Below are 27,844 nucleotides of genomic sequence, written 5' to 3' on the forward strand. Positions count from 1 at the left end.
AATTGGGTTGCCTCCCAACAAGCGCTATCGTTTAACGCCCCTAGCTAGGCATAAAAGCAAGGATAGATCTAGGTATTGCCATAATAATAGGATAGATCACGAAAAATCATTTCATATTCTCTACGTTCAGCAACAAGTTTTCTTTGAGGCAAGCAAAATTAATCAAAAGGGCTAAATTTAATGGGACAGAAGTCCCCAAGATCAACTTTGGGAGGTATAGGTTCCTCCTTCGGCCCTTCGTATTGCACAACCAATTCATCATTATAAGCATTTTTCTGACAGAACTTCGTGAGCCTAAAATCGAGAGAATATCCTAGCTCATTATTACGAATAGCAAAATCATTATTAAGTTCAGAAATTCTATCAACTAGAACATCGGTAGGAACCCTTTTTCTAAGGTTTTCATTAAAAGCAACATAGTCTAAAGATTGAAAACGCATTATTTCATCTTGATCAAAGAGGATAGCCTCTATGGGAGGACGGCCAGCGTCCACCCTATAGTGCGCAAAGATTTCTTTGGCATCTTTTATTATAACTCTGAACTCATGAGCCAAAAAGATTGTATCGGCACGCTTAACAGAATAATGCTCAATATTAGAAAATTCTAGGAAAATCCTTTGTATGCAAGGATGCATGTGCATAAATTGCCTTTCAAGTTCAACTACAAGCATGGCGATAGCGTCCGCAAGACTACTAGTTATATGAAGAATAGAACTACCCATAGAAGGCAAAGCACCGGCACAAGTAAAGAAATCTTGGATAACTCCTTTTCCAATAATATTACCACTACCAATTTGGAATTTTTTTTTATATGTAAGATAGGGGGTTCTTCAGCAGGAGCATCAGAATTTTCCATGTTATTATTATTGTCCATATCGACAATAATTTCCCCAATTTCAGACATAACGGCAGAAAGTGCGAGGAGCAAAAAGAAAGAGGGAGGCGAACGAGAAAGAGAGGGCGAATAAAACGGCAAGGGTGAAGTGGGTGAGAGGAAAACGAGAGGCAAATGGCAAATAATGTAATGCGAGGGATAAGAGTTTGTGATGGGTACTTGGTATGTCTTGACTTGGCGCGAATCTCCCCGGCAACGGCGCCAGAAATCCTTCTTGCTACCTCTTGAGCACTGGGTTGGTTTTCCCTTGAAGAGGAAAGAGTGATGCAGCAAAGTAGCGTAAGTATTTCCCTCAGTTTTTGAGAGCCAAGGTATCAATCCAGTAGGAGGCCACACTCAAGTCCCTTGCACCTACACAAACAAATAAGAACCTTGCAACCAACGCGATAAAGGGGCTGTCGATCCCTTCACGACCACTTGCAAAAGTGAGATCTGATAGAGATGATAAGATAATATTTTTGGTATTTTTATGATAAAGACTAAAAGTAAAGAAAGCAAAAGTAAACGGTAATAGAAATAATGGTAGATTAATATGATAGAGAATAGACCCGGGGGCCATAGGTTTCACTAGTGGCTTCTCTCAAGATAGCATAAGTATTACGGTGGGTGAACAAATTACTGTCAAGCAATTGATAGAATTGAGCATAGTTATGAGAATATCTAGGTATGATCATGTATATAGGCATCACGTCCGTGACAAGTAGACCGACTCCTGCCTGCATCTACTACTATTACTCCACACATCGATCGCTATCCAGCATGCATCTAGAGTATTAAGTTCATAAGAACGGAGTAACGCTTTAAGCAAGATGACATGATCTAGAGGGATAAACTCATGCAATATGATATAAACCCCCATCTTTTTATCCTCGATGGCAACAATACAATAAGTGTCGTTTCCCCTACTGTCACTGGGATCGAGCACCGCAAGATTGAACCCAAAGCTAAGCACTTCTCCCATTGCAAGAAAGATAAATCTAGTAGGCCAAACCAAACTGATAATTCGAAGAGACTTGCAAAGATAACCAATCATACATAAAAGAATTCAGAGAAGATTCAAATATTGTTCATAGATAATCTTGATCATAAACCCACAATTCATCGGATCTCGACAAACACACCGCAAAAGAAGATTACATCAAATAGATCTCCAAGAGAATCACGGAGAACTTTGTATTGAGATCCAAAGAGAGAGAAGAAGCCATCTAGCTAATAACTATGGACCCGAAGGTCTGAGGTAAACTAGTCACACATCATCGGAGAGGCTATGGTGTTGATGTAGAAGCCCTCCATGATCAATGCCCCCTCCAGCAGGATGCCGGAAAAGGCCCCAAGATGGGATCTCACGGGTACAGAAGGTTGCGGCGGTGGAATTAGGTTTTCGTCTCCGTGTCTGATAGTTTGGGGGTACGTAGGTATATATAGGAGGAAGAAGTACGTCGGTGGAGCAACGTGGGCCCCACGAGGGTGGAGGGCGCGCCCAGGGGGTAGACGCGCCCAGGGGGGTAGGCGCGCCCCCCTGCCTCGTGCTCTCCTGGTTGATTTCGTGACGTAGACTCCAAGTCCTCTGGATCACGTTCGTTCCGAAAATCACGTTCCCGAAGGTTTCATTCCGTTTGGACTCCGTTTGATATTCTTTTTCTGCGAAACACTGAAATAGGCAAAAAAACAGCAATTCGGGCTGGGCCTCCGGTTAATAGGTCCCAAAAATAATATGAAAGTGTATAATAAAGCCTGTTAATCATCCAAAACATAATATAATATAGCAGGGAACAATCAAAAATTATAGATACGTTGGAGACGTATCAAGGTCTTAAGGGGTCGACGATGGGGACGACTGCGGGGATGAGGCAGGGGCAAACTTGATTTCTGCATAAACAAAATATATTAACCACTTACCATAAATAAACTAATTCTATTAAGAACTTACTATAAATAAACTAATTCTATTAAGCACTTACTATAAATAAACTAGTTCTATTAAGCACTTGCTATAAATAAACTAGTTCTATTAAGCACTTACTATAAATAACATAGTTAGTTAACCTAGCTAGTTAACCTAGTTAACCTAGATAATTAACCTAATTAAACTAGTTAACCTAGCTAGTTTGAATTTTTACTAATTTACTAAAAAAAATCTACTCTAGATGAGGAGAGATGAGGGAGGGCGGAGGGAGGGAGGAGGGAGCAGGGGGTGGGGGGAGGGAGGAGGATCGAAGGAGGGAGGAGAGAGGAGGAGGGGGAGGAGGGCGTTGGGATGAGGGAGGAGGAGGGAGGGAGGAGGGGGTGGGAGGAGGGCTGCCGGCGGAGGGCTTGGCCAGAGGAGGGAGGAGGGGGCTGCCAACATCAAAGAATAATTGGCCGTCTACTCTCTCAGCTTTTGACGTTTTTCAGACTTTCCAACAGTTCCCCAGGTTCTTCATGGTCTACTCTCATCCATCTGACGTGTTAATTCGATAGATCTAGTCACCAACTCGAATCGGATACCTGCCAACACTGCTTTAGCGTCCTCTCTATACTTAGTATGCCCACAAGTCTAACCACTAGTATCTTGATCTGTAGTTGTGTCACGTGCTTACCGCACACCTCGTCACTATCACCGTGTCAAGCCCTTGCTGTCCCAATCGAGTATCGCGGGTAGCTAGCCCACACACCTCAACCCCAACTGCAGAGAACCACCGGTCCTTGTCGACTGATGTTGAGTTTCACGTATCCCTGAGGCCACTAAGCTCTAGCCCGAACAACATGTTACTTGCTTTTCTCGCTGAAATAGGCTTCGAATCTCCGTCGACTTACGCCATATCCTCTCCATCAAGACTGAGTACTCGAAGAACAGGTTCAGGTGGTCGGATTTTGGCGTGGGAATTGATTTTTCTAGGGCTCCAATGTTGCTGACGGCATCCAAGGACTTTCTGCGGACCAGATCCAAGCAATTTTTGGCTCACATTATGATATGAGAATTGAGAAGCTCTGTGCATCAACAAATGCTGGCCTTATATGGCGTGTAGTAAGATGGTGCTCCCTGAATATCCGGAGGGGTCCATGGCTGCTACAGTCTGAGACCGAGGAATGTGAAAGACTGAAAGCACAGAAAGCCACAGTAACAGATAAAGTTTCTGATATGCAAGAGACTTTGGACATCGGTGAAAAAGATAAACAATGCAGGAGATGTATCCAAGCAAAGCTTGTGAGATTGGAGAGTGATCTATCAGCCTAAGAAGCATCACATGCAGATGAAGCAGAGCGGGAGAACGAGCTTTGTAGAATTAGAAGATCAAATAGTGAATATGAATATCAGAGGAAGATACAATCCCTTGAGCAGGAAATTGAGGATCTCACTAGGCAAACTCAACTCAATGGAAAGCATGTAGCTATATACAGTACTTATTGTGATGATTAATATCACCACATTGATGTTATGTGCCTATGAAGGCATGAATATTAACTTTGTCAGTGTGATTTGTTATTTTTTGCGCTCAACTTACATGGCTATTTTCTCACATACCAAATTTTTACAAGGCTAAGTTTCTACCACTTTTGTAAATGTACGGATTTTGTTTATACAAAAATTTACAGGACACCGTGAAGAAACTTCAGAAGAAGAAACAGATTTGCTAATTCCAAGTCATCCGAAAACTACTTAAGCCTATTTTACAAGGTAACTTCAAGAGAATAAATGGGCCTGCTAATTGTCACTCATGGCGAACATTTTTTTTAGGTACGTGTCAAAGTTTGGTATAATCAACCGAGGGATGAGTTAATTTGCATCGAATGAGCGCCAAGTCACTCCCAAAAAGAGAAAAACCATACAAAATTCGTTATGATTTTATCATAGTTTTAAATAGTTTCAGCAGGGTGCCGCTAAATGGTCGTCTTCACAAATAGCCCGCTATAACTTCACTATAGCTGATTTGGAGGCCGCCACTATTTTCCATCACCCGCTATTTAAAACATTGGATTTTATATACAAAATAGGACCATCCACGACATTGCATAAAACAAAAATAAAAATCAAACGACGAGTTACTGCGGGATAGCCTGTACTGGAGTCTGCCATAAAATAAATTATTACATGCACAAACGGTGTGTTTCGCTTGCACCAAGATTTAGGCCTCCTTTGGTTTAGAGGAATCTTATAGGAATTTCATAGGATAGGACTTCTATAGGAAAATTTACTTTAGAGCCCTTTGGTTTGTAACAATGGAATCCTATTCCTATGAAGGAATTCTTCCTATCCTCCACATTTCATAGGAAAATAAACATTAGCCTAGACTCAATGGAAAAAAATCCTATGATGTGAATCAAAGGGCATCTCCTTTCTATTCCTACTCATATGATTTTAGATACATCTCCTCAAGTCCCCCACCAGGCCCGATGCCGTGCTCGCCTTCCTCGCTGGCCTCGGCCTCTCCGGCGCCGACATCACCGCCGTCGTCACCAAGGACCCCAAGTTGCTCTGCGCCAATGTGGAGAGAACCCTGGCCCCCAACATCCTTGGGCTCACCGACCTCGGGTTGTTGCGCTCCGACATTGCCCGCCTCGTCCCCCTCACCGCCGCCGGAGCCCATTTCCGCTGTAGGTATGTCGTCCCCAAGTTGCATTACTACCTGTCCCTCTTCGGCTCCTCGGAGAACCTCTTCCAGGCGCTCAACAAGGACCATTACCTCGTCGGTGCCAACCTCGAGAGGATGGTCAAACCCAACGTGGCACTCCTACACGAGTGCAGGCTCAACAATCGCGACATTTTCAAGCTGTGCATCCAAGTGCCAAGGATGCTCCACACCCACCCGGAGCGCTTCCAGGCCATGATGGCTTGTGCCGAAGGCCTCGGTGTGTCCTGCTGATCTGGGATGTTCAGGCAAGCGCTACAGGCTGTTGCATTTCTCAGGGAGGAGAATATCGCCGCCAAAGAGGAGTTCTTGAAGAACACCTTCAGGTGGTCAGATGCTGAGGTGGCCATTACTGTTTCTAAAGCCCCTTCTCTCCTAAGGAGGTCAAAGGACATGCTGCAGTGCAGATGTGTGTTCTTCATCGCTGAGGCGGGTTTCGAACCGGCATACATTGTTCATCGACCAGTAATGCTCAGTTAGAGCCTCGAGGGCCGGCTCAGGACCAGGTACTACGTTATAAGGTCTCTCAACGAAAATGTATGCTCAGGTGCGACCCAGACTACTATTCAGCTTTCAAGGAGACAGAGGAGGCATTCGTGGAGAAGTACATATGCCCTCACAAGGAATCTGCGCCGTACCTTTCTCAAGACTATGCTGACGCTTGCAGAGGGCAAGTGCCCACTAGATTCAGATTTACATGAACCAAGAATGTGGTATTGACGTTGAAAATGCTTGCCTTACCACATATTTCACTCTGCGTATTAAGCTGGTAATTCTGATTCGGCATTCTTTGCCTGGGCCAATGGTGGCTGTCTATTATACTATGTTATATGATGGTTTGGTCGTGGTTAATGCCTATGAAACTGATAGTTCGATTTGTGGACCGTGGCATGTTGATGCCGTCATTCGGTAGAGAAGAAAGCATGATTCGTATGATCTGTTTTCATGCCAAATTTTATCTAGCATGTGTGGTTTTCATTTCATCCTGTTTTTTTTTTCCATCGTATGTATGGCAGCAAAACTATCAAGAAACTGTAGATTCAATAGAATAGCTTTAAAGTTATCTACCTTAACTCAAACCATATTTGAAATTTGCAATTTGCAATTCGCAGACTAGATTTTTGTTTTGCTGTTTTTCATTGCTTTGGCTTTTAAAACTTCATTGGGAATTAGGGCGAGAGTGGATAGAAGGTGCAAAATCTCAACTATTTTGTTTATATGCTTCAGTTTAGACTCTTCAGAGCCAGAGCTACTTTATCAATATTTTTCTTTACCGCCCAAGCATCTGTATGACATGCATTTTTATTTTTTCTGAACATTGAGACTGGGCTTAACTAATTCCGTTGACAAATCGCTTTCTTATCTTAAAATTGATCAGTGTTTACTAGAATTTGAGAAAAAAGTTCTTTTGTTGTTTCCCGATGTTCAAGATGCAAAGGCCTTCATGGGATTCTAGGGAAACATGCAACATATGTGGTGCCTTTTCTAAGCTATAAGCTGGGATATTGAAGTAATTGTGCATTGGGTATTCCTTTATATTTTTCTTTATATGATGTTGATCTAGTCGTGATGGCTCCTCTGTAGTGCTCGGTTTTCTTAGAACAAGTATCATTTTTTTAACAAACACATGTGTATGAGATACCTTAGTCGGTTTCGCAAACATTACTTGCCCAGTAGCTCCTCATCAGCGATTGAGCTTTTTTTTTGCGCCTGCTAGCAAGCTGCAGCAGCCATCATGCCCTGCAAATTCTTTCTAAGGAACGTAATTTCTTTTATCGCTCATTTTGGGAGTAGTCAGCAGATTGATATGATGCACTTAACAAAGTTGGTTACTCCGATGTGGTTCCTGCATGGTAGGGTTATGAGATTTTTTACGGTACATCATCCTACCACCGGAACCAAGTAGTATTGAATCATCTCAGCCATCAATTAGCGAGGTAGTTTTGTCAAATATTTTGCTCCCTAATTTGTAAAAATCGCTCTTGGTGACCGTCCTTGTGCGGCCTCGTAGTTGCCATCGCCGGTCATCAAGGACGCATGTCCAACAATCGATCAGAGCTGGCTTCCGTGACCTTCAAGTGGGAGCTCGAAGTCTGCGATCGGCATCGAATCAATCAGCAGGCTACGGAACCGCCGCTACGGCGTCCTGGTCAGAAGCTCCGTCGTTGCTGCAGCTCCACCCGAGGTGCCTCCGCTGCTTGTGCCTGCGTCACTTGTGTGCTGCGGCCGCGGCCGCCAGCTTGATCGCCGGAAAACAATGGCTGATACATACGTACTAGTGCATCATGACATTATCAATCAATGTATTGTACATGGTAATTTCCTCAGTCAAAAAGACCGTCCGGCAAGGATCCATCGACTATCTACAATCATCGCTCTGTTGCATCTCATGTCCGCCAGAAAGTATTCCGCCGAACCGGTCCTGCAGTCTCGTCAGAGCAGGAGAAGAAAACACACGGATTTCACAATACGTATACGTGTAGAGTTTTGGTATTTATTTTGTAAGTCTTCCAATTTTACCCCTTGAATAAAATATACTGCTGATTTTTTCTAGTAGTATTGTCTCAGGGTTATACTATCAACTGCCACCTTCATCTCTTCTATTGATGATTCTATTCTTACTTTTATTTTGATTTCAATAATTCACGTGGTGTCTCATTGCTTATTTCGATAAAGAGATCAAACTCAAGTTCGAAATAGACTGGTGTTCAGGAATTCTGCAATCAGTTTCTTATTTAGGAAAAAAGGTAATCCAAAAATAGCATTTTGGTCTGACCACACGTATAGCTATGGACCTGTAGTGTTGTTGGGGAACGTAGCAGAAATTCAAAATTTTCTACGCATCACCAAGATCAATCTATGGAGTAATCTAGCAACGAGGGGAAGGGGAGTGCATCTACATACCCTTGTAGATCGCGATGCGGAAGCGTTGCAAGAACACGGATGAAGGAGTCGTACTCGTAGCGATTCAGATCGCGGTTGATTCCGATCTAAGCGCCGAACCACGGCGCCTCCGCGTTCAACACACGTGCAGCCCGGTGACGTCTCCCACGCCTTGATCCAGCAAGGAGAGAGGGAGAGGTTGGGGAAGACTCCGTCCAGCAGCAGCACAACGGCATGGTGGTGATGGAGGAGCGTGGCACTCCAGCAGGGCTTCGCCAAGCACTGCGAGAGACAAGGAGGGAGAGGGGTAGGGCTGCGCCAAGAGAGAGATGTTCTCATGTCTATGGCAGCCCCAAAACCCCCACTATATATAGGGGAGGGGGAGGGGCTGCGCCCCCATCTAGGGTTTCCCCCCCCCAAGGGGTGCGGCCAGCCCTAGATCCATCTAGGGGGGCGGCCAGAGGGGGGAGAGAGGGGGCGCACCACTAGGTGGGCCTTAGGCCCATCTGAGCCTAGGGTTTCCCCCCTTCCCCCTTCCCTGCGCCCTGGGCCCCTTGTGGGAGGCGCACCAGCCCACCTAGGGGCTGGTCCCTTCCCACACTTAGCCCATGCAGCCCTCTGGGGCCGGTGGCCCCACTTGGTGGACCCCCGGGACCCTCCCGGTGGTCCCGGTACGTTACCGATAGCACCCGAAACCTTTCCGGTGACCAAAACAGGACTTCCCATATATAAATCTTTACCTCCGGACCATTCCAGAACTCCTCGTGATGTCCGGGATCTCATCCGGGACTCCGAACAACATTCGGTAACCACGTATACCTATTCCCTATAACCCTAGCGTCATCGAACCTTAAGTGTGTAGACCCTACGGGTTCGGGAACCATGCAGACATGACCGAGACGTTCTCCGGCCAATAACCAACAGCGGGATCTGGATACCCATATTGGCTCCCACATGTTCCACGATGATCTCATCGGATGAACCACGATGTCGGGGATTCAATCAATCCCGTATTCAATTCCCTTTGTCTATCGGTATGTTACTTGCCCGAGATTCGATCGTCGGTATCCCGATACCTTGTTCAATCTCGTTACCGGCAAGTCTCTTTACTCGTTCCGTAACACATCATCCCGTGATCAACTCCTTGGTCACATTGTGCACATTATGATGATGTCCTACCGAGTGGGCCCAGAGATACCTCTCCGTTTACACGGAGTGAAAAATCCCAGTCTCGATTCGTGCCAACCCAACAGACACTTTCGGAGATACCTGTAGTGCACCTTTATAGCCACCCAGTTACGTTGTGACGTTTGGTACACCCAAAGCATTCCTACGGTATCCGGGAGTTGCACAATCTCATGGTCTAAGGAAATGATACTTGACATTAGAAAAGCTCTTAGCAAACGAACTACACGATCTTGTGCTAGGCTTGGGTCTTGTCCATCACATCATTCTCCTAATGATGTGATCCCGTTATCAACGACATCCAATGTCCATGGTCAGGAAACCGTAACCATCTATTGATCAACGAGCTAGTCAACTAGAGGCTTACTAGGGACATGGTGTTGTCTATGTATCCACACATGTATCTGAGTTTCCTATCAATACAATTCTAGCATGGATAATAAACGATTATCATGAACAAGGAAATATAATAATAACCAATTTATTATTGCCTCTAGGGCATATTTCCAACAAGTGTCCCATTGCTTTAGGGACGGTACAGAAGCAAATCAAATAGGCAAACTATAATGCCTTCTGTTAGTCTTGAAGGATTCATGAATTTTTCAGTGCTTTTTCATACTTATGTAGAAAACAACACACATGGCAGTATTTTAGCCTTACCACAATGTACATCTATAATATCAATTTTCATTTAGGTTAGTTGCATCTTGAAATAGGCAAACTATAATGCCCTTGCACTTTTGGTATTTTTATCAGACTATGGAAGGCCCTTCTCTTATAGCTGCTTTACATGCCATTATTTGAATGATTTGTCTTGAATAAAATTGAATGTAGAACTGGCATTTCAGGAATATAATTGAAATCTTGGGAATCATTTTGTGAACAACAACGCCATTTAGCTTTGGAACAGTTTTCCCTTTTTTTGGTTTAAGATATATATTAAGTCTGTCATGCACACCTAAGTAATTTTTGCAGCGACCCAACCCTGTGAAGCACCTACATTGTTTGTTCCGAAGCAAGCCACATATGCCTCCAGGAGATGTATTTGTGTTTAAGATTTATGTGCCTTCTCAAGTGTCAAAACGCATTCTTCTGCCATTGGTTGTAAACTTTGGTCTGTATTACTTGCAACATTCAGTGAAACAGGGTTAGGTCTGCCCGTGCAGATATGAAAAAAACCCAGTGTCAAGTAGAATGCACATGACAGAATGCACATGACAGCAGGGACCCTATCTACCGCTGAAGAATATTGCACTGCATATATTTATATAGGTGAGGATATAAATAATCAGCCAGATACCATCCAGTGACATCTGCATCTATAGGTGATTATAATTTGTCTTCACAGGTCCTTATGTCGCAGAGTTGCAGATAGTCCTGTCAAGGGTTTGGTTTGCCGATATTGATATATGGATGGATATGAGAAGCTGGTTATTCTGTCTGGGTGTTAGAGCATCTCTAGCAGACCCCGTTGTTGAGTATATCATGTACGTGTATATTGTGTATAGGGCCTGTAAAACGAGAGATTTAGGCAGTTCGGCACACCCAACCTGGGGCGCCCTAGGCATGTATTTATAGGGAGAATACAAGTACAGATCGATCTCAAAGGATCACAACTAAATAGAGGTTTAAACGCAATCTACAGCTGGCTAGGATATATCTCTAGCTAACCTACTTGGCGTACAAGTTACAACAGAATCGGTAGTTTAACACACACCCTCAATCACAACCGGATAAGTTGAGATTGTGTCTAAACAGCCGAAGTTGTTGTACTCCAATAGGTTTCGTCAAGCCATCAGCCAGTTGGTCTTGTGTAGGAATGAACCGAATCTCAAAAGCCTTGAGTGCAACTCGTTCTCGTACAAAATGAAAATCGACCTCAATGTGCTTAGTCCGTGCATGAAATACTGGATTAGCAGAGAGGTATGTGGCGCCAAGATTATCACACCAGAGAATAGGTGCATGTGCTTGATAGGCTCCTAGTTCACCTAGCAAAGACTGTAGCCAGATGATCTCAGCTGTAGCATTAGCTAATGCCTTGTATTCTGCTTCAGTACTTGACCGTGCCACCGTGGCTTGCTTGCGGGAGCTCCATGACACAAGGTTGCTTCCATAAAAAACTGCAAAACCACTAGTAGATCTCCTGTCATCTGCAGAGCCTGCCCAATCAGCATCTGAAAATGCACTGATTAAGGACGAGGTGGACTTGCGAATACGTAGTCCAGTGTGAGAAGAATGTCGCACATAACGAAGAATTCTCTTAACCGCTGTCCAGTGATCATCTGTAGGCTCATGCAAGAACTGACAAACTTTGTTTACTGCATAGGAGATATCTGAGCGAGTTAATGTGAGGTACTGCAATGCCCCAACCATACTGCGATATTTGGTGACGTCGTCAGAAGACAAAGGAGTACCCCCTTCACGCAAGAGCTTATCACTGACAGCCATTGGTGATGTAGCTGGTTTGCACTGTGTCATACCTGCTCTGTGGAGCAAATCAGATGTGTACTTCTCCTGAGACAAGACAAGATCCTCCCCTGATCGACGCACTTCAATACCCAAGAAGAAGTGGAGATCGCCAAGATCCTTAAGGGGAAACTCAGTGTGAAGATCCTGAATAAGTCGAGTAACAGCTGACGGTGATGAGCTGGTGACAATAATGTCATCCACATAAACCAACATGAAAATAATAACACCACCAGAGTTGTATATAAATAGGGATGCGTCAGCACGGGATGGAGCAAACCCCAATTCCTGGAGACGTGAGCTGAGACGGGAGTACCAGGCACGGGGTGACTGTTTGAGACCATATATCGCCTTGTCCAGCTTGCAAACATGATGCGGAAAGCGTGAATCAACATACCCAGGTGGTTGATGCATGAACACTTCCTCTTTCAGAACGCCGTGCAAGAACGCATTCTGTACATCAAGTTGCCGAAGAATCCAGCCACGAGAAACTGCAAGAGACAAGACCAAGCAGATGGTAGCAGATTTAATAACCGGACTAAGTTGTCCTCATAATCAACCCCATAGCGTTGCTGGAAACCTTTGGCGACCAACCGCACCTTATGACGCTCAACAGTACCGTCTGCACGCTGTTCAACCCGAAAAACCCATTTGCAGTCAATGAGATTTCGTCCGGAAGCAGGAGGAACGAGATGCCAAGTGCGATTTCGTTGAAGCGCCTGGAATTCTTCCTCCATAACTGCGGCCCAGGCGGGATCAGCGAGAGCAGCAGAGACAGTTTTGGGCTCCTGTGCATGCGACAATGTGGCAGAAAAGCCACGCTTCTTCATATCGTATGGCACCGTGCCATCCGTACGAACGTACGACTTGTGGACCCCCGCCTGGGATCGAGTGCGCACCCTTGGAGGTGGCGCAGGCGCGTGAGGAGCGCCAACCGGAGCGGGCTGGACAAGTGGCCCAGCACGAGTGGAGGCAGGCGCTGGCCCGCCAGGATCCAGAGCGGACGAAACCGCGTGGGGTTCCAATGAGGACCCCGCCAATGTGGGCCCGTCGGGTGGCGCATGATTAGTGGAGCGCCGAGGCTGCAGCCGGTCAGGGAAGACCGGATCGTTGCAGGGATCCGGGCCGGTCGGCCTGGCAGCTACAGCAGGCGAATCCTCGCCGGGATCCACACCTGCGGGGTCAGCTACGGGATCGGGGGCAGCAGACTCCGGATTTTCTGTGGCTAACTCTTCCTGCACATGCAATGACGCAAGATTTTGCTGCAAAATAGGATTAGTCCAAACAGGTACAGGTGAGGTAGTGCTGATTTCTGCATGTTGGTTATCCAAGTCTGTACGTTCCATAGCCTCAGGAGAGAACACAAGGATCTGATCGAGGAGTTGGTCAGGTGTTTGTTTCGGTGTGTCATTTGAGAAGGGAAAAGTATTTTCATCAAAGATGACATCTCTGTAAATATACACACGACCAGAGGAGACGTGGAGACACCTATATCCTTTGCATGCTATAGCCAAGGAAAACACATCTCTTGGAACGAAACTGAAGTTTGCGCTCATTGTAGGGCCGAAGACATGGCCAACATGCTGAGCCAAACGTGCGTAGAAAACTGTAGTCGGGTGCTTTCCCAAATAATTGTTCTAGAGGAGTAGTGTTATTGATTGTGCGAGTGGGAAGACGATTAATAAGAAAGCATGCGGTAAGAAACGCTTCATCCCAAAACCGAAGTGGCATGGAGGCATGTGCAAGGAGAGTGAGACCAACATCACATGATGATGCTTGCTTTCAGCGGAGCCGTTTTGTTGGTGGATGTGAGGACATGACACGTGGTGTTCAATCCCAAGTTGACGGAAAAAGGAGTTGAACTTCTCATACTCGCCACCCCAATCCGTTTGCATGCAAATGATCTTATGATTAAGTAATCGTTCAACATGGACTTGAAATTCAAGGGACACGCGATAGACATCAGCACGGGACTTGAGACAATTAATAAAGCCAAGTAAATTTACTATAATCGTCAATAAAGTTGACATAGTACTTGAAACCACCAAAAGAAGTGCACGCATGCCCCCATACATCCGAGAAAACAAGCTCGAGAGGTTTGGAGGATGACCTATTCGATCTTGAAAAGGCAAGTTGATGACTCTTTCCCTGTTGACAAGCATCACAAACAGGGATTTTATTTTTATTGGACTCGCGAAGAAACTATAAATTTTGACGACGAAGTGCTTTGTCCACCACCGGAGAAGCTGGATGGCCTAGACGATGATGCCACCATGCATGGGTATGCTTGACGATGGAGAGAACTTGATGTGTCCGGCCATGACTACCGGAGATGGGGTAGATGCCACCATCAGTGCCCCCTCGAAGAAGAACCCTCTTCGAAGCCCGATCCTTGACAAGGAAAAAAGTAGGATGAATCTCAACACAAACATTGTTATCATTGGCAAGGTTATCGGTAGAAAGCAAACTTCGTGTGGCTTGTGGGACATGAAGAACGTCATTAAGGATCAGAGGTCTATGTAAGGTGCGAATTTGAGAAGTACCAATATGAGAAATCGGCATACCTGAACCATTCGCTGCATGGACTTGATCCTTGCCGGTGTAGCGCTCATGCATGGTGAGCTTGTCCAGATCACCGGTTATATGGTCGGTGGCGCCTGAGTCCAGATACCACGCTGGATCAAAGCCTTGACCGGTGGAGACGTTGCTAGCGGAGCGCTCCTTGCGGATGAAGGAGTGATCGAAGCGGCGATAGCAGTCAAAGACGTCGTGTCCAGCGCGCTTGCAGAGCTGGCAGATCGTCTCGCTCTTGCCGCCGGCGCGCCCAGGACTGGGAGCGTTGCAGGCGCGACCGTGGTTGTGGCTGGGATCGCCACAGTTGTGGTTGTGGCCAGGAGAGTTGCAGGTGCGGTTGCCACCGCCGCCGCCATTAGGACCACCGCCGCCTCCGCCATTGCGACCGCGGCTTCCGCCAGAGTTGCGGCCGCGGTTGCCACCAGAGCCGCCGCTGCCGTTCCCGCCGCCAGGGTTGCGGCTAATGTTGTTCACCGAGGGGCCACAAGAGCCAAGGAGCTGGAAGATCTAATCGTTGTGTTGATGACGAATCTCGAAGTCCAGCAGGTGCGAGGAGAGGTCGTTGAGAGAGATCGCTTCTGCTCGAGTGGTGACAGAGGTCACAAGGGGATCATAGCTAGAGTCGAGGCTGGTGAGGAGGTAGATGATGATATCCTCCTCATCCAGCTGCTTGCCGGCGGCTGCAAGGGCGTCGGTGAGGCCCTTCACCTTGGTGAAGTAATCCACCATGGACATCTCCTTCTTCTGGATGGTGGCGAGTTGACGACGAAGCTGCATCACATGCGCCCTAGACCGGGTCGCGTACGTCCATTCCAGTGCGCTCCAGACCGCCGCCGAGGACGGCAGAAACAACACCTGAAGGAGGGTGTTGTTGGAGACCGTGGACAGGAGGAAGCTGAGGTAGTGCTGGTCCCGGGTGACCCAAGCGAGATACTCGGGGTTGAGGACCGGCGGAGCACCATTAGCACCGGGAATCACCTTGTCAGGGCCAGTTCAGAACCGTCAGCGATGGACATCCAATGAGCGCCACGCAACGCGGGAAGGATCTGGGCCTTCCAGAGAAGATGGGTGTCATGGGAGAGCTTGACGGTGACGAGGCCGGTGAACGATGGTGATGGTGAGGTGGAGGCCATGACGCCAAGGGACTGGGTGTCTAGGGCCCCGGCGGTGAGAGATGTGAGGGCGGAACTGGTGGAGGCTATGGTGGTGGAGGAGGATTGGCTGGAAGTCGTCGACATCTCAGATCGAGAGAGGATGCACTGATACCATGTAAAACGAGAGATTTAGGTTGTTCGGCACACCCAACCTGGGGCGCCCTGGGCATGTATTTATAGGGAGAATACAAGTACAGATCTATCTCAAATGATCACAACTAAATACAGGTTTAAACGCAATCTACAGCTGGCTAGGATATATCTCTAGCTAACCTACTTGGCGTACAAGTTACAATAGAATCGATAGTTTAACAGGGCCCACCTCATCTTTCCTCTATATAGTTGAGGTTGTGGCCCCTCTCTGTACTCATATATATGTGCTTGGTGCACCGATCAATGCATTACGATTGCACAACCCATACTTGTCCTTCTACATGGTATCTATCGCAGCATGGTCCTAAACCCTAAGCCGCCGCTGCGCCTCTACGCGCCACCGCCGCCGCCGCGCCTCCCTGTCGCCGCCACAGTCGTCGCCGCCGCCGTCTCCTTGGTTGTCGCCGTCGCCGCCGCCTCGCACCACCGTGCCTCCCGCCGCCGCCGCGGCCTCTCCAAGTCTCCGCCGCCGCCGATCGCTGCCTCGCTTCTGCCCCTTCCCGCCACCCGTGCTGCACCTTCCCCGCGCCGCCACCACCTCCCACCCGTGCCGCTCTCCCGCACCGCGACCACCTCCCTCCCGCGCCGCAGCCACCCGCGCTGCTTCCACGCCATGCGTCGCAAACCCTAACCCTAGCCATGAGTTCCTCCTCCTCCACCGTCTCCAACCCGTTCGCCGGTCCCGATGTCAATCTCATCTGCGACCTCAACATCCACGAGCGTGTCCCGGTGAAGCTTGATCAATCCACCGCCTCCTACTCCGCTTGGAAGCGGTATGTTTTGCTGGTGTTCCGCGAGTACCTCCTTCATGGTCACGTCGACGGCACCGTGGACTCGGCCCTCACGATCCACGACGAGGAGTGGATGATCCTCGACGCCACCATCATTCGCTGGTTCTACCTCACCATATCCAGCGACCTTTTCCACACCGTGGTGGATGACGATGACGACGACGACGCCTACGCCGTCTGGACCAAGCTCAACGGCCTCTTCACCGACAACAAGCTGCAGCGCAAGATCCTTCTCCACAACGAGTTTTACGGGTGCCAGCAGCTTGACTCGTCCATCGACGATTTTTGCATGCGCTGAAAAAGCTTGCCGATGAGCTCCGCGATCTCGGGGAGACGGTTGGCAACGAGCTCCTCATCAGCACCCTCACCGCCGGTCTCAACGAGGATTTTGGGAACGCCGCCTCCAACCTCACCCTCATCCTGAAGCCCACTTTTGCTAAGGTGGTGGCGTACCTCAAGCTAGAGGAGCGCCGGATGAGGATGGCACAGGCTCGGGCGACCCCCACCGTCCTCGTCGCCGGCACCCGCAGGGTCCAAGCCCCGCCACCTCCGCGCCCGACGCCGACCCAGTCGCCGGCGCCCGCCTTCCCGCCCGCCTTCCCGAGACTGCCGACTTCCACCTTCGAGGAGTTTCGTTCCAGTCTCTACGTCACTGGCGTCGCTTCGACTACGTCACTGGCACCGCCACTAGTAGAAAAAGGGTCATCTGTCCCGGTTGGTAAGGGCCTTTTGTCCCGGTTGTTGAACCGGGACTAAAGGGTCGTTACTAATGCCCTAGCCCTTTAGTCCCGGTTCTTACACGAACCGGGATAGATGGGCCTCCACGTGGCCGCTGCGGCCAGCCCAGGCAGGAGGGCCTTTGGTCCCGGTTGGTGACACCAACCGGGACCAAAAGGCATCCACGCATCAGCATTTCAGTGGCTGGGGTTTTTGTTTTTTTAAGGGGGGAGGGTTTAGGGGGTAATTTAGGATGTGTAAGCTAGCTACCAGAGAGAACTGTCCTCTCTTATTTCCGTGCTTGATTTACCAACGCTACTGCTATGCCTAAACATGGCTTAGATTAAAGTGAAGGCAACATGTGGTGCATGTCGAAATTATTATTAATCCTAACTTGATCAAGTTTGGATTAGTACTACTTTCGACATGCACCACATGCTTGTTGCCTTCACTTCATTCCAATCCATATCACCCACTGATATATAATAACTCTTCATGACCGCATCATGCATCATCATAATAACAAGTCCTACTAATCATCATCATACAACTTCTACTCGTTATTAATAACAAGTCATACGATCATCATCCTCATAGTCATCGAACCAACCCTACTTAATTGTTCTTAGCACATGATCATCAGTATTAGGTAGGACCTAAATACCCTCTTTAAGGTAAAATAGCATAAAACAATATAGACCCCGACTCTCCATTATGGAGAATGGAGATCATCCCGTCTCCAATTTTTGCGCTTCGCTTCCTTTTGATTCCAAGAACCTCCTTGCGACTGTCCATACATTTTTTCCATTCTTTGATTTTCATGTCTCCACTTTTTTTAGAAATCCGGTATGGACAGTTGAGATTCGTAGGATGACCTGGTTGTATGTTCAAAACATCAAGGCTACCATTCTGATACATCAAATGAGGCACACAATCCTCTGGGATTATCTGTTGAAAAACATAGTAATAACTTCATAGTTAGCAATGATGTACTAGTTTTAGAAGTATGCAAAAGATTATATTATTTTGTTTCTAATTACTTATTTATTTTATTTGTTATTTTTCATGCACCATTTTTCATGCATTTACTGATTATTTTGAGCTATAAGACCCTAAAAATGAAAAGCATTTCAAATGAACTCTGAAAAGGTTGAAAGTTGGCATGGTATCATCATGTCATCCACATAGCATGTGCAAGAAAGTTGAGAGGGTTACGGCAAAAACTGGATGCACTTCGTGTACAAAATGGACAATCTCTTTCAAAGTATCAGGATTTCATACGGAAACTCGTCTGTTACAAAGGGATTTCATTTTTTAAAATTTATTTGAACTCCTGACTTTCTGTGTGTTCAAAATGCACCATTCAAAGCCACATCATCATTTTTCAATCCTTTCTGACTTCATTTGTTATTTTACATGCATTTACTAATTATTTTGAGCTATAAGACCCTAAAATTGAAAAGCATTTCAAATGAACCTGAAATTGAAAAACCCTACAAATGAACTCTGAAAAGGTTGAAAGTTGGCATGGTATCATCATTTCACCCACATAGCATGTGCTAAAAAGTTGAGAGGGTCCCGGCAGAAGCTGGATGCACTTCGTGAACAAAATGGACACTCTCTTTCGAAGTATCAGGGTTTCGGAGGAAAACTCATCTGTTACAAAGGGATTTCATTTTCTTGAACTTATTTGAACTCCAGACTTTTTGTGTGTTCAAAATGCACCATTCAAAGCCACATCATCAATTTTCAACCCTTTCTGACTTCATTTGTTATTTTTCATGCAGTGACGGATTGTTTTGAGCTAAATGACCCTGAAATTGAAAAGCCCTACAAATGAGCTCTGAAAAGGTTGAAAGTAGGCATGGTATCATCATTTCACCCACATAGCATGTGCTAAAAAGTTGAGAGGGTTACGGCAAAAGCTGGATGCACTTCGTGAACAAAATGGACAATCTCTTTCGAAGTATCAAGGCTCCGGAGGAAAACTCATCTGTTACAAAGGGATTTCATTTTCTTGAACTTATTTGATCTCCAGACTTTTTGTGTGTTCAAAATGCACCATTCAAAGCCACATCATCAATTTTCAACCCTTTCTGACTTCATTTGTTATTTTTCATGCAGTGACGGATTGTTTTGAGCTAAATGACCCTGAAATTGAAAAGCCCTACAAATGAGCTCTGAAAAGGTTGAAAGTTGGCATGCTATCATCATTTCACCCACATAGCATGTGCTAAAAAGTTGAGAGGGTTACGGCAAAAGCTGGATGCACTTCGTGAACAAAATGGACAATCTCTTTCGAAGTATCAGGGTTTCGGACGAAAACTCATCTGTTACAAAGGGATTTCATTTTCTTGAACTTATTTGAACTCCGGACTTTTTGTGTGTTCAAAATGAACCATTCAAAGCAGAGACTGATTTTGAATGGTGCATATTCAACACACAAAAAGTCTGTAAAGATCGCCAACCCCAACATAAAAAAATGAGCATAGATGCGCCTATAGAGAGAATTAAACCTAAATTCATAATAAATTTCTATGAATTTCAAAGAAATTTACTCTGAATTTAGGTCAAATTCCCTGTATAAGGGCATCTATTTTCACTTTGAGAGGAGCTCAACAAGGCAGAGAGGGACGGGCTTATAAACCGGTGTGAGCGCCCTTCGGTTGGCGAGGTGGGACTAAACTCTGACCGCAACGAGGACCAACCCTTTAGTCCTGGTTTGTGGCACAAACCGGGACTAATGGTCATGGGCCAGGGGCGAGGCGCATTGGTCTCGGTTCGTGCGTGGAACCGGGACCAAAAGGTCCAGACGAACCGGGACCAATGGCCCACGCGGCCCGGCCGGCCCCCTGGGCTCACGAACCGGGACAGTTGCCTCCTTTGGTCCCGGTTCGTGAGCGAACCGGGATTAATGGTATTACGAGGGCCGAACCAATGCCCTGTTTTCTACTAGTGCGCCACCAAGGACACCCTCTCATCGCTATGATTGTATGTCTGGTGTTGCGGTCAATGGCGCATTGCACTTCCTATCTCATGATAACTACGTGCTCTGCTTCGACCTCGAGAGCGAGCAGTGGAAGGTGATCCATGGGCCACAAGGAGCCGCTAGGCCTAGGGGCCAAGACATCATAGGCATATCCGAGCTCAATGGCACCTTGTGCATATCCCGTATATCGCCTCATGTGATCAATGTATGGCTCTTGAGTGATTCCAACAAGAACATTTGGATCAAAGGGTACACGCACTAGTACAAAACAGGGCTTTCGTCACAGGGCAATATTCACATTAGTCCCGGTTCAGTCACGAACCGGGACTAATGTGAGCATTGGTCCCGGTTCGTGCGGCTAAGGCATTAATCCCGGTTCACCTGGGCCCTTTAGTCCCGGTTGGTGCCACGAACCGGGACTAAAGGGTGCGATGCCCATTAGTACCGGTTGGTGGCACCAACCGGTAGTAATGGGCTTTGAGGCATTAGTACCGGTTCATGGCACGAACCGGTACTAAAGGGCCCATCAAACTCTAACCCCCCCCCCCCCCCTCCCCCGGACTGCCTTTTCAGTTTTAGCAAAAAAAAATGATGGAGATGTCAAAAAAATAAAATAAAATAAGTTTCCCATGTGACATGTGGTCTAGTTGTTGGGAAAATTAACAAATATGAATTTTGACTTTATTTGCAAAATCTCTCTGGAATTTCTTAAAATGGGCATAACTTTTGCATACGAACTCGGATGAAAAAGTTTTTTATATGAAAAATCATCTACTCGAAAAGTTACATCCGAATTTAATCGGAGGAACCCCGTTAAACATTTTCAAAATCCTCAAAAACCTAACAGAAAAAAGATACGGGGCTTTTAAGATCTGGAGAGGCAAAAGAATTCAAAAAATTTCAAATTGTGGTCAAACTGTGGTCAAACAATGGTCAAACTAATTATTCTAGAATATTAGTGTTACTAAATAATTATTTCAGTTTTTTTAAATTTTGGTCAAATTGTGGTCAAACTGTGGTCAAACAATGGTCAAACTAATTATTCCAGAAATATTAGTGTTACTAAATAATTATTGTTTTTTAAAACAATAGTTTCAAACTCAAACAGTGACATGCTCAAGCTAAATTCCTGAGGGTTAATAGAATTGACATCTTACTATTGTCAGGAAAACAACAAGTGCAGACTTCGAAACAAGGGAGAATAGAACCCGAAAGTTAAGCGTGCTCAGGCTGGAGTAGTGAAAGGATGGGTGACCGTCCGGGAAGTTAGATGATTTGGAAGGACAATTCCTCGTTCTGGGAGATGCAAAGACGTGAAGACGCCAACCAACCTCATCGGCAAAATCGGCATTTGCAGCTTGAACTAGGGTCCCAAATCTTTTGGTAACCCTTGTAGTTGATCATGTTCAAGTTTTTTTTGTAGCATCCCTCTGACAGACCAAACGAATAATAAAGATTTATGAGAAAGAAGCAGAAAATGTATGATTTTAAATGTCAATTTTTGAACATAGTACAATCACAGCTGTCATAAACCCGCACATACACTCATCCCAATATATGAGAATAACTAAAAAGTGCGGATATTCAAATGTGAGTACGGGCCCAATTATATGCTCTTGAGTGACCAGTAAGTAAAAATACTAACAAAAATAAAATAAAAACCTTTTTTACAAATAATGTGTCTGTGTGTTCTAGATGTTTGCAAATTTTCGTGAACAACAAATATATGGGGTTGTTTGAAAGAAAAGGCAAATTTGGTGTTGAATTAAGGCTTTTAGACGACTCAATTTTGTTCACCGACCACCACACATGTTCCAAAACGCCCCGCCCCCCTCCCAATACAAAGTGTGCCCCACTCATGGGTCCCACTAGACCGCCACGTACGACCAAGATTGGCTACTGTGTCAAGCATATTGGTTGGGGGTTCACCCCAATCTCGTTAGACGGCTGCACTAGTATTACTAGACCAAGCTAATTAACGATCTTGCTTACAAAGGCTTGAAGGAAGAGGTTGTCGAAGAAGACAATGTTGCCACCACCGAAGCGCATGGAGCCATGCTGATAGCAAACACAAATAATCAACCAGTTATCCATGAAAAACATGGAAAAAAGCTCGAGGGCTTCTCATCCACCAAGCGCCACCAATACATGATTGGAGTTGAAGGACTTCTATTCAGATGACACCATCAAAGGGGTGTCACCATGACATGAAACCTAGTACACAAAGAACGAGAGTCAAGGACCTTCTCTCCTTCCCCTCACGACCCTAGAGTGATGGTCGGGAGTGGAAGGGAGATGTGATTGATTTTGTGGCGGCTCAGGTTCCAAGATGGCTGAAGTCAGTGAGCCTTAATGTTTGGCATTTTGTCAGAATGAAGTAAACAATCATATGAGTTTATATCACTAATCATAAATGGACAATGGTGTCTCCTTAAGACCTAAATAATGTATACAAATGAACTACACCATGATCCGTTTTATGAGTCATACTGTATTACTATTGATTTGGATTACTAGTGTAAGAAATCAGATCATTGTGCTCAAACTTGCTTGTGACTCGACATCTTTGTCATGGTTAATCTAGCCTCTCCGGGCATGGTTCGTGCCGGTAACGGTCAATATCGTGCATCCATGGCTTCTTAGGAGCGGGACATGGACGAAGGCTACGACAGTGGCAATGGGCCCGCAGAGGTAGATGGAGATAGTCCGACAACAACTTATCCAGGTTTTGACGGGGAGTAGAGAGCTCGGGGGAGGGTGGAAAGAGACAACAACAGTGTCAGGTGTAGGGGCTCGCCGCAGATATGGGGCAAAGGCGCCTCTGGGGCGGGCAGAGTGGTGTTGGCGGGGGGACACCTACGCTAGGGACGTGTGTGCGCTGGAAATCAATTTGGGTTGGGTCCAGGTGGGGATGCCACTAATTTGTTTAGTTCCACGGTGGAAGTGAACGGATGCGGTATTTGCCGAGTGCTAGCACTCAGCAGAAGGTTCTATTTTTTTCATTAATTTTTTTACTTATTTATTTTCTATGTTTCATTTTCATTTTTATTTTCTTTCCCAATTATGTGGTTTCTTTTTTTATTCTCTTGGATCCTTTATGTTTTGTTTCTTTTATTAGGAAGTATTCATTATTCAAATTTGACCACAATATAAGAAAAATGCCACATGTGTGATGTAGTAGTTTGTTTTGCATGTAGAAAAGGTTTCAAAGCTAATTCATCGGTCACTTCGCATGCAAACTTTGTCCGTCCCGTCTCAAAATCTAGTTCTTACCACAACGGGGTCATATCATGACACCATGCCAAATTTTGTATTTTTGACACTTTGCTTGAATTTTTCAAAACTAAATAACCACTAAGCTTCATGTTGATGCCCGAGTTTCGAACAACATGCTGCTTGGGACCCTTCTCAATTACTTTTCTTTTTTGATGGATTCTTCTTTACTTACTTGTTCAAAAGATAAGTAAGCAACATGAAAAGAAAAAAGAAGGAAAAATCAAAGCAACTAAAAGAAAATAGAAGAAGAAAGCAAATAAAAAAAGAAATCAAAGCAACTAAAAGAAAATAGAAGAAGAAAGCAAAGAATAGAAATAAAGAAAGAAAAACAGGAAATATGAGAAAGAAATTAAAAAAACACCATGGCCGAGTGCTGGATGTCGGGCACTCAGCAAAGCGGCTGCGCCGTTACTCTGTCATCCACAACACCATCTGTGGCACCGCATTTGCGAGTTAGTGGTCGTTGCCGTGTTTTTTTTCCAATGGCACTAGGCAAAGGTCCTGTTTCGTTGAGTTTTGTTGTTGGCGACTGGTACGGATCAACCGACTGAATCAGTCAGGTTGCAAGCTGTTGGATCCATCCCCTTAGAGTCGTTGGACCAGTCAATGCGAAGACACGTCCTTCTCACATCGCAGCCGCAGTGAAGTAAGGCGTCGCCATGGGAAAGCAGTCTCGCATGCTCGCAGCAGGACTTGCACCGGCAATGGTACACTGCACCCCCCCTCCCCCTCCCGCCGCATCTTGCCGCCGGTGAAGCTTCATTGCAGCCGCCGATGAAGCTCCATTGTAGCACCGTCCGCTACACTGCAGCTCAGGGCCGCTGGTTAAGCTTCATTGCAGCCACCGCTGAGGCTCCATTGCAGCACTTCCCGCTGCATCGCAGCTCTGGGCCGCCAGTGAAGCTTCATTGCAGCCGCCAGTGGGCCTCCAATGCAGCCACCGGTGGGCTTCACTGCAGCCACCGGTGAGGCTTCATTGAAGCCGCCGCGCGCTGCGTTGGATCTCCGGGCCACCCGACGAGCGCTCCACTGCAGCACCACCGCATGACTCCATTGCAACGCCAGTGATCCCCCTGCACCCAGCGTCCACTGCGGCTTGCAGCGGTCGTTCTCCCTAGCTGGCCACTGCAGCACACAGGAAGCTTCCATTTCACTGGTGAGATGGGCAGCAGGGAGGCAGAGGAAGAACATCGACTGAGGAAATTACTATTTCCATCTCAAAATAAGTGTCTCAAGCTTAGTACAACTTTACACTAAGGTTAGTACAAAATTGAGACATTTATTTTGGGACGGAGGGAGTAGATCGCAGAGGTAAGGGAGAGCTGGGGTCAACGACCCAGTTTCTGCTTTGTGTGGCTGGGGCGTCTCGCGTGAGAGTAAGGATAGGGCGTGGATAAGCGGTGTGCAGGCCCCACCAAGACACATGTCGTGCACCAGAGGAGGTTTACGCCACGGAGTAATCAGCCAACTGGTTTTAATCGATTTCCTTTGTTATTTTGCCGAGTGTTTTCTTTTCATGGAAGTCTGCAAAGCACCTGCTTTGCCGAGTTATTCTGTTTTGTGAGTGTTTTTCTCGTGGCACTCAACAAAGTACTTTTTCACCGATTGCCCCACAAATTGCACTCGGTAAAGATAATTTTTCCTGTTGTGACCAGTGCATACGATACGGTCCTTGCGAGAGATGCTAGACTCACGGGCTGTTTACAGGGGTTTAATGAAGTGGTTACCAGTGCTTGCTAAGATTTGGTTTAATGAGGCGGGCCCAGCAGTGAAAATCAGGGGGGGGGGGGGCAATTAGTGGAGGGCATGTAGGAGGGGTCCATAAGAGTCCGTTGTTTCCCTCCGTGCGTATAGTATTATCGCGGTCCTTGCCATGGGGAAATGCACGGACGTGATGAACACTCTGCCTTTACCTCGTCGGTACAATCGGCCATTGCAAACCCTCTCTCTTATTCTTTTGAAATAACTTTTAATGGACATAATGGATAATAATTAATTATGGTGTTCTCTTAGAGCAAGCTTCTTGCGTTCTATACTCACTACAGAGCACTGAAAAAAATAGCGCACTATAGCGTCGCTAATAGCACGCTATAGTGTATTGAGAATTGCCTCGTTAAATATATCGGTGTACAATGTCTCGCTAATAGCACGCTATAGCGCGATATAGCACGCTAATAGCATATTTTGAGGTCGCCGCTATTTTGTTGTAGCACGCTATTTTTTTCATTGCTACAGAGTAGAGATGCAACTGCAGAGTTAAAATTAGTCCCGACTGTAACAGAAATCTCAGCGACAGATTTTACGGAGACTTTAATTGCAGAGTTCCAAAGCAATACATTGTCAAAGAAAAAAGAAGTTCTAATGCAATACGACAGCAAAGTGCAACCCGAATCCGTGTAAGATACCTCCATGATATGTATAGTACATAGAAGATCCTTCAGCCTTCACCAAATCCCAGATCGATCGAAAGCGGCAAACCGAGAAGGTCTCTAGCTAGGCGGCCGGATTGACTCCTGGTCGAGTCTGTCAGCGCGCTGCCATGGCGTCGGCGACGCTACCACCAGCGCCTAAACAGCACAGCCTTGATCTCGGCTCCGCCGCTGAGACTGCGACGACCACGACTGCCGCCTTTGTCAGGCTGCCAACGGACGTCATCTTCGAGATCCTCAGCTGGCTGCCGGCCAATCCCCTGCGCCGATGCCGGTGCGTGTCCAAGAAGTGGCGCGACCTCATCTCCGACCCGGCCTTCGTCACCGCGCATAGGTCCCGCGCGGAACCGGAACCGCTTCTCGTCGCCTTGACCGGCGACTCCCATGCTACTTGCCTGCAGCTGATGGACACGGAGGGCACCGTCGTGAGGGCGGTGAGCTTAGCTGGGCAAGAGCACTGGACGTTCCGCGCGAGCCTGGACGGCCTTGCCTGCGTCACCTTGGGCTACAACAACTCCCGCATCCAGATCGTGGACCTAGCCGCTGGCATGACGCTCAAGGATTTACCGACGAAACCGGCTGTGGAAACTTCCTACACATGGAGCACATGCTTCGGCTTCGGACGCACCGCCCAGTCCTGTGTGTACAAGGTCCTCCACCTCTATGCCTACTACCGAACTTGCGAGGTCCTCACTGTAGGAGATGGCGCCCAATGGAGGCGGACGCAACGGTGCCCAATGATGGTCCGTCGTCGCCATTATTCCAGTTCCGGCCACTAGTAGAAAAAGCGGCTTCCATACGCCCCATTAGTCCCCAAAATAATCGAACCACGACAAAAGGGTCTTTAGTCGCGGTTCGGGAGGAGACCCGCGACCAACTATCTGGGCCCAGCGCGCTCGGTCGACAGCTGGCGGACGGGAGGGGCTTTAGTCCCGGTTGGCCTGGCCAACCGGGACTAAAGGTCCCCGAAGGCCTTTAGTCGCGGTTGGCCAGGCCAACCGGGACTAAAGGCCCATCCAGCTGGCGGACGGGAGGGGCTTTAGTCGCGGTTGGCCAGGCCAACCGGGACTAAAGGCCCATCCCTATATATAGGACTTAGCTCACTTCACTTCACTCAGCTCACTTCACAATATTCAGAAGGGGGTGGTGGGTTTGCTTTTGGTTCCTCCTATGCATACAAGGTGTTCGATGAAATGCCCGAGAGACTGAAACAAACATGATATGAAGTGTCCGAGCCACACTTGAGCTTTCTCATTTATTTTTCCTCCGCGATCGCGGTTAGCAACTTGAACCTTTCATGTGTCATTGATAAAATATGCATGTGTGTAGTTCATTGTTTAATTTGTATTATTTCTAGCTAGTTAGTTTAACAAATGCATGATGGTTAATTATATACTTTATATAATAATAATGCAGATGAATCGGCAATGGATGTACGGTCCCCGACTCTCCGGCGAGTTCACTACGGGTTTGAAAGATTTCCTCGTAGTGGCAAATGCGAACAAGCAGCAAGGTTTTATTATCTGTCCATGTGTTGTCTGTAAGAATCAGAAGGGTTACTCCTCCTCAAGAGACGTTCACATGCATCTGCTTCGACACGGTTTCATGCGAAGCTATAATTGTTGGACCAAGCATGGAGAAAGAGGGGTTAGAATGGAAGAAGATGAAGAAGGGGATGATATCGATGACAACTATCATGATCATTTCGGTGATACTTTCATG

At 46.6% G+C, this 27,844-nt stretch overlaps 2 protein-coding genes and 1 non-coding gene across 3 annotated transcripts; 1 reads left to right on the forward strand and 2 right to left on the reverse strand.

Annotated features, from left to right (window-relative positions):
- Window positions 1-11,292: 11,292 nt before the first annotated feature.
- On the reverse strand, window positions 11,293-16,535 carry LOC141027479 (uncharacterized). Its single transcript, XM_073504535.1, has 6 exons — window positions 16,428-16,535; window positions 15,217-15,591; window positions 14,604-15,120; window positions 12,904-13,351; window positions 12,634-12,827; window positions 11,293-12,530 (listed from the first exon to the last, which is right to left on the reverse strand). Exons 1-6 carry the CDS (start codon window positions 16,533-16,535, stop codon window positions 11,293-11,295), a joined length of 2,880 nt encoding a protein of 959 aa, XP_073360636.1.
- LOC120970116 (small nucleolar RNA Z247) lies at window positions 15,144-15,282 on the reverse strand. Its single transcript, XR_005764862.1, has one exon. It is a non-coding gene; the product is annotated as a small nucleolar RNA Z247 (small nucleolar RNA).
- A 9,697-nt stretch (window positions 16,536-26,232) lies between the features above and the next one.
- Window positions 26,233-26,901, forward strand: LOC141027480 (F-box/LRR-repeat/kelch-repeat protein At2g27520-like). Its single transcript, XM_073504536.1, has one exon. The coding sequence runs from the start codon at window positions 26,233-26,235 to the stop codon at window positions 26,899-26,901; it is 669 nt and encodes a 222-aa protein (XP_073360637.1).
- Window positions 26,902-27,844: the final 943 nt, after the last annotated feature.

This window comes from Aegilops tauschii, chromosome 7 (genome assembly GCF_002575655.3).
Source record: "Aegilops tauschii subsp. strangulata cultivar AL8/78 chromosome 7, Aet v6.0, whole genome shotgun sequence".
Lineage (NCBI taxonomy): Eukaryota > Viridiplantae > Streptophyta > Magnoliopsida > Poales > Poaceae > Aegilops > Aegilops tauschii.

What these genes read in the sequence shown, in the direction of transcription:
- LOC141027479 (XM_073504535.1), bottom strand. Translation starts at nt 16,535, where the DNA reads ATGGCGTGGAAGCAGCGCGGGTGGCTGCGGCGCGGGAGGGAGGTGGTC. An exon ending in ACTCTAGCTATGATCCCCTT is followed by an intron (nt 15,121 to 15,216) that starts GTGACCTCTGTC and finishes CACAACGATTAG; the next exon opens with ATCTTCCAGCTCCTTGGCTC. An exon ending in GTTGAGCGTCATAAGGTGCG is followed by an intron (nt 12,531 to 12,633) that starts GTTGGTCGCCAA and finishes TGTCTCTTGCAG; the next exon opens with TTTCTCGTGGCTGGATTCTT.
- LOC141027480 (XM_073504536.1), top strand. Translation starts at nt 26,233, where the DNA reads ATGGCGTCGGCGACGCTACCACCAGCGCCTAAACAGCACAGCCTTGAT.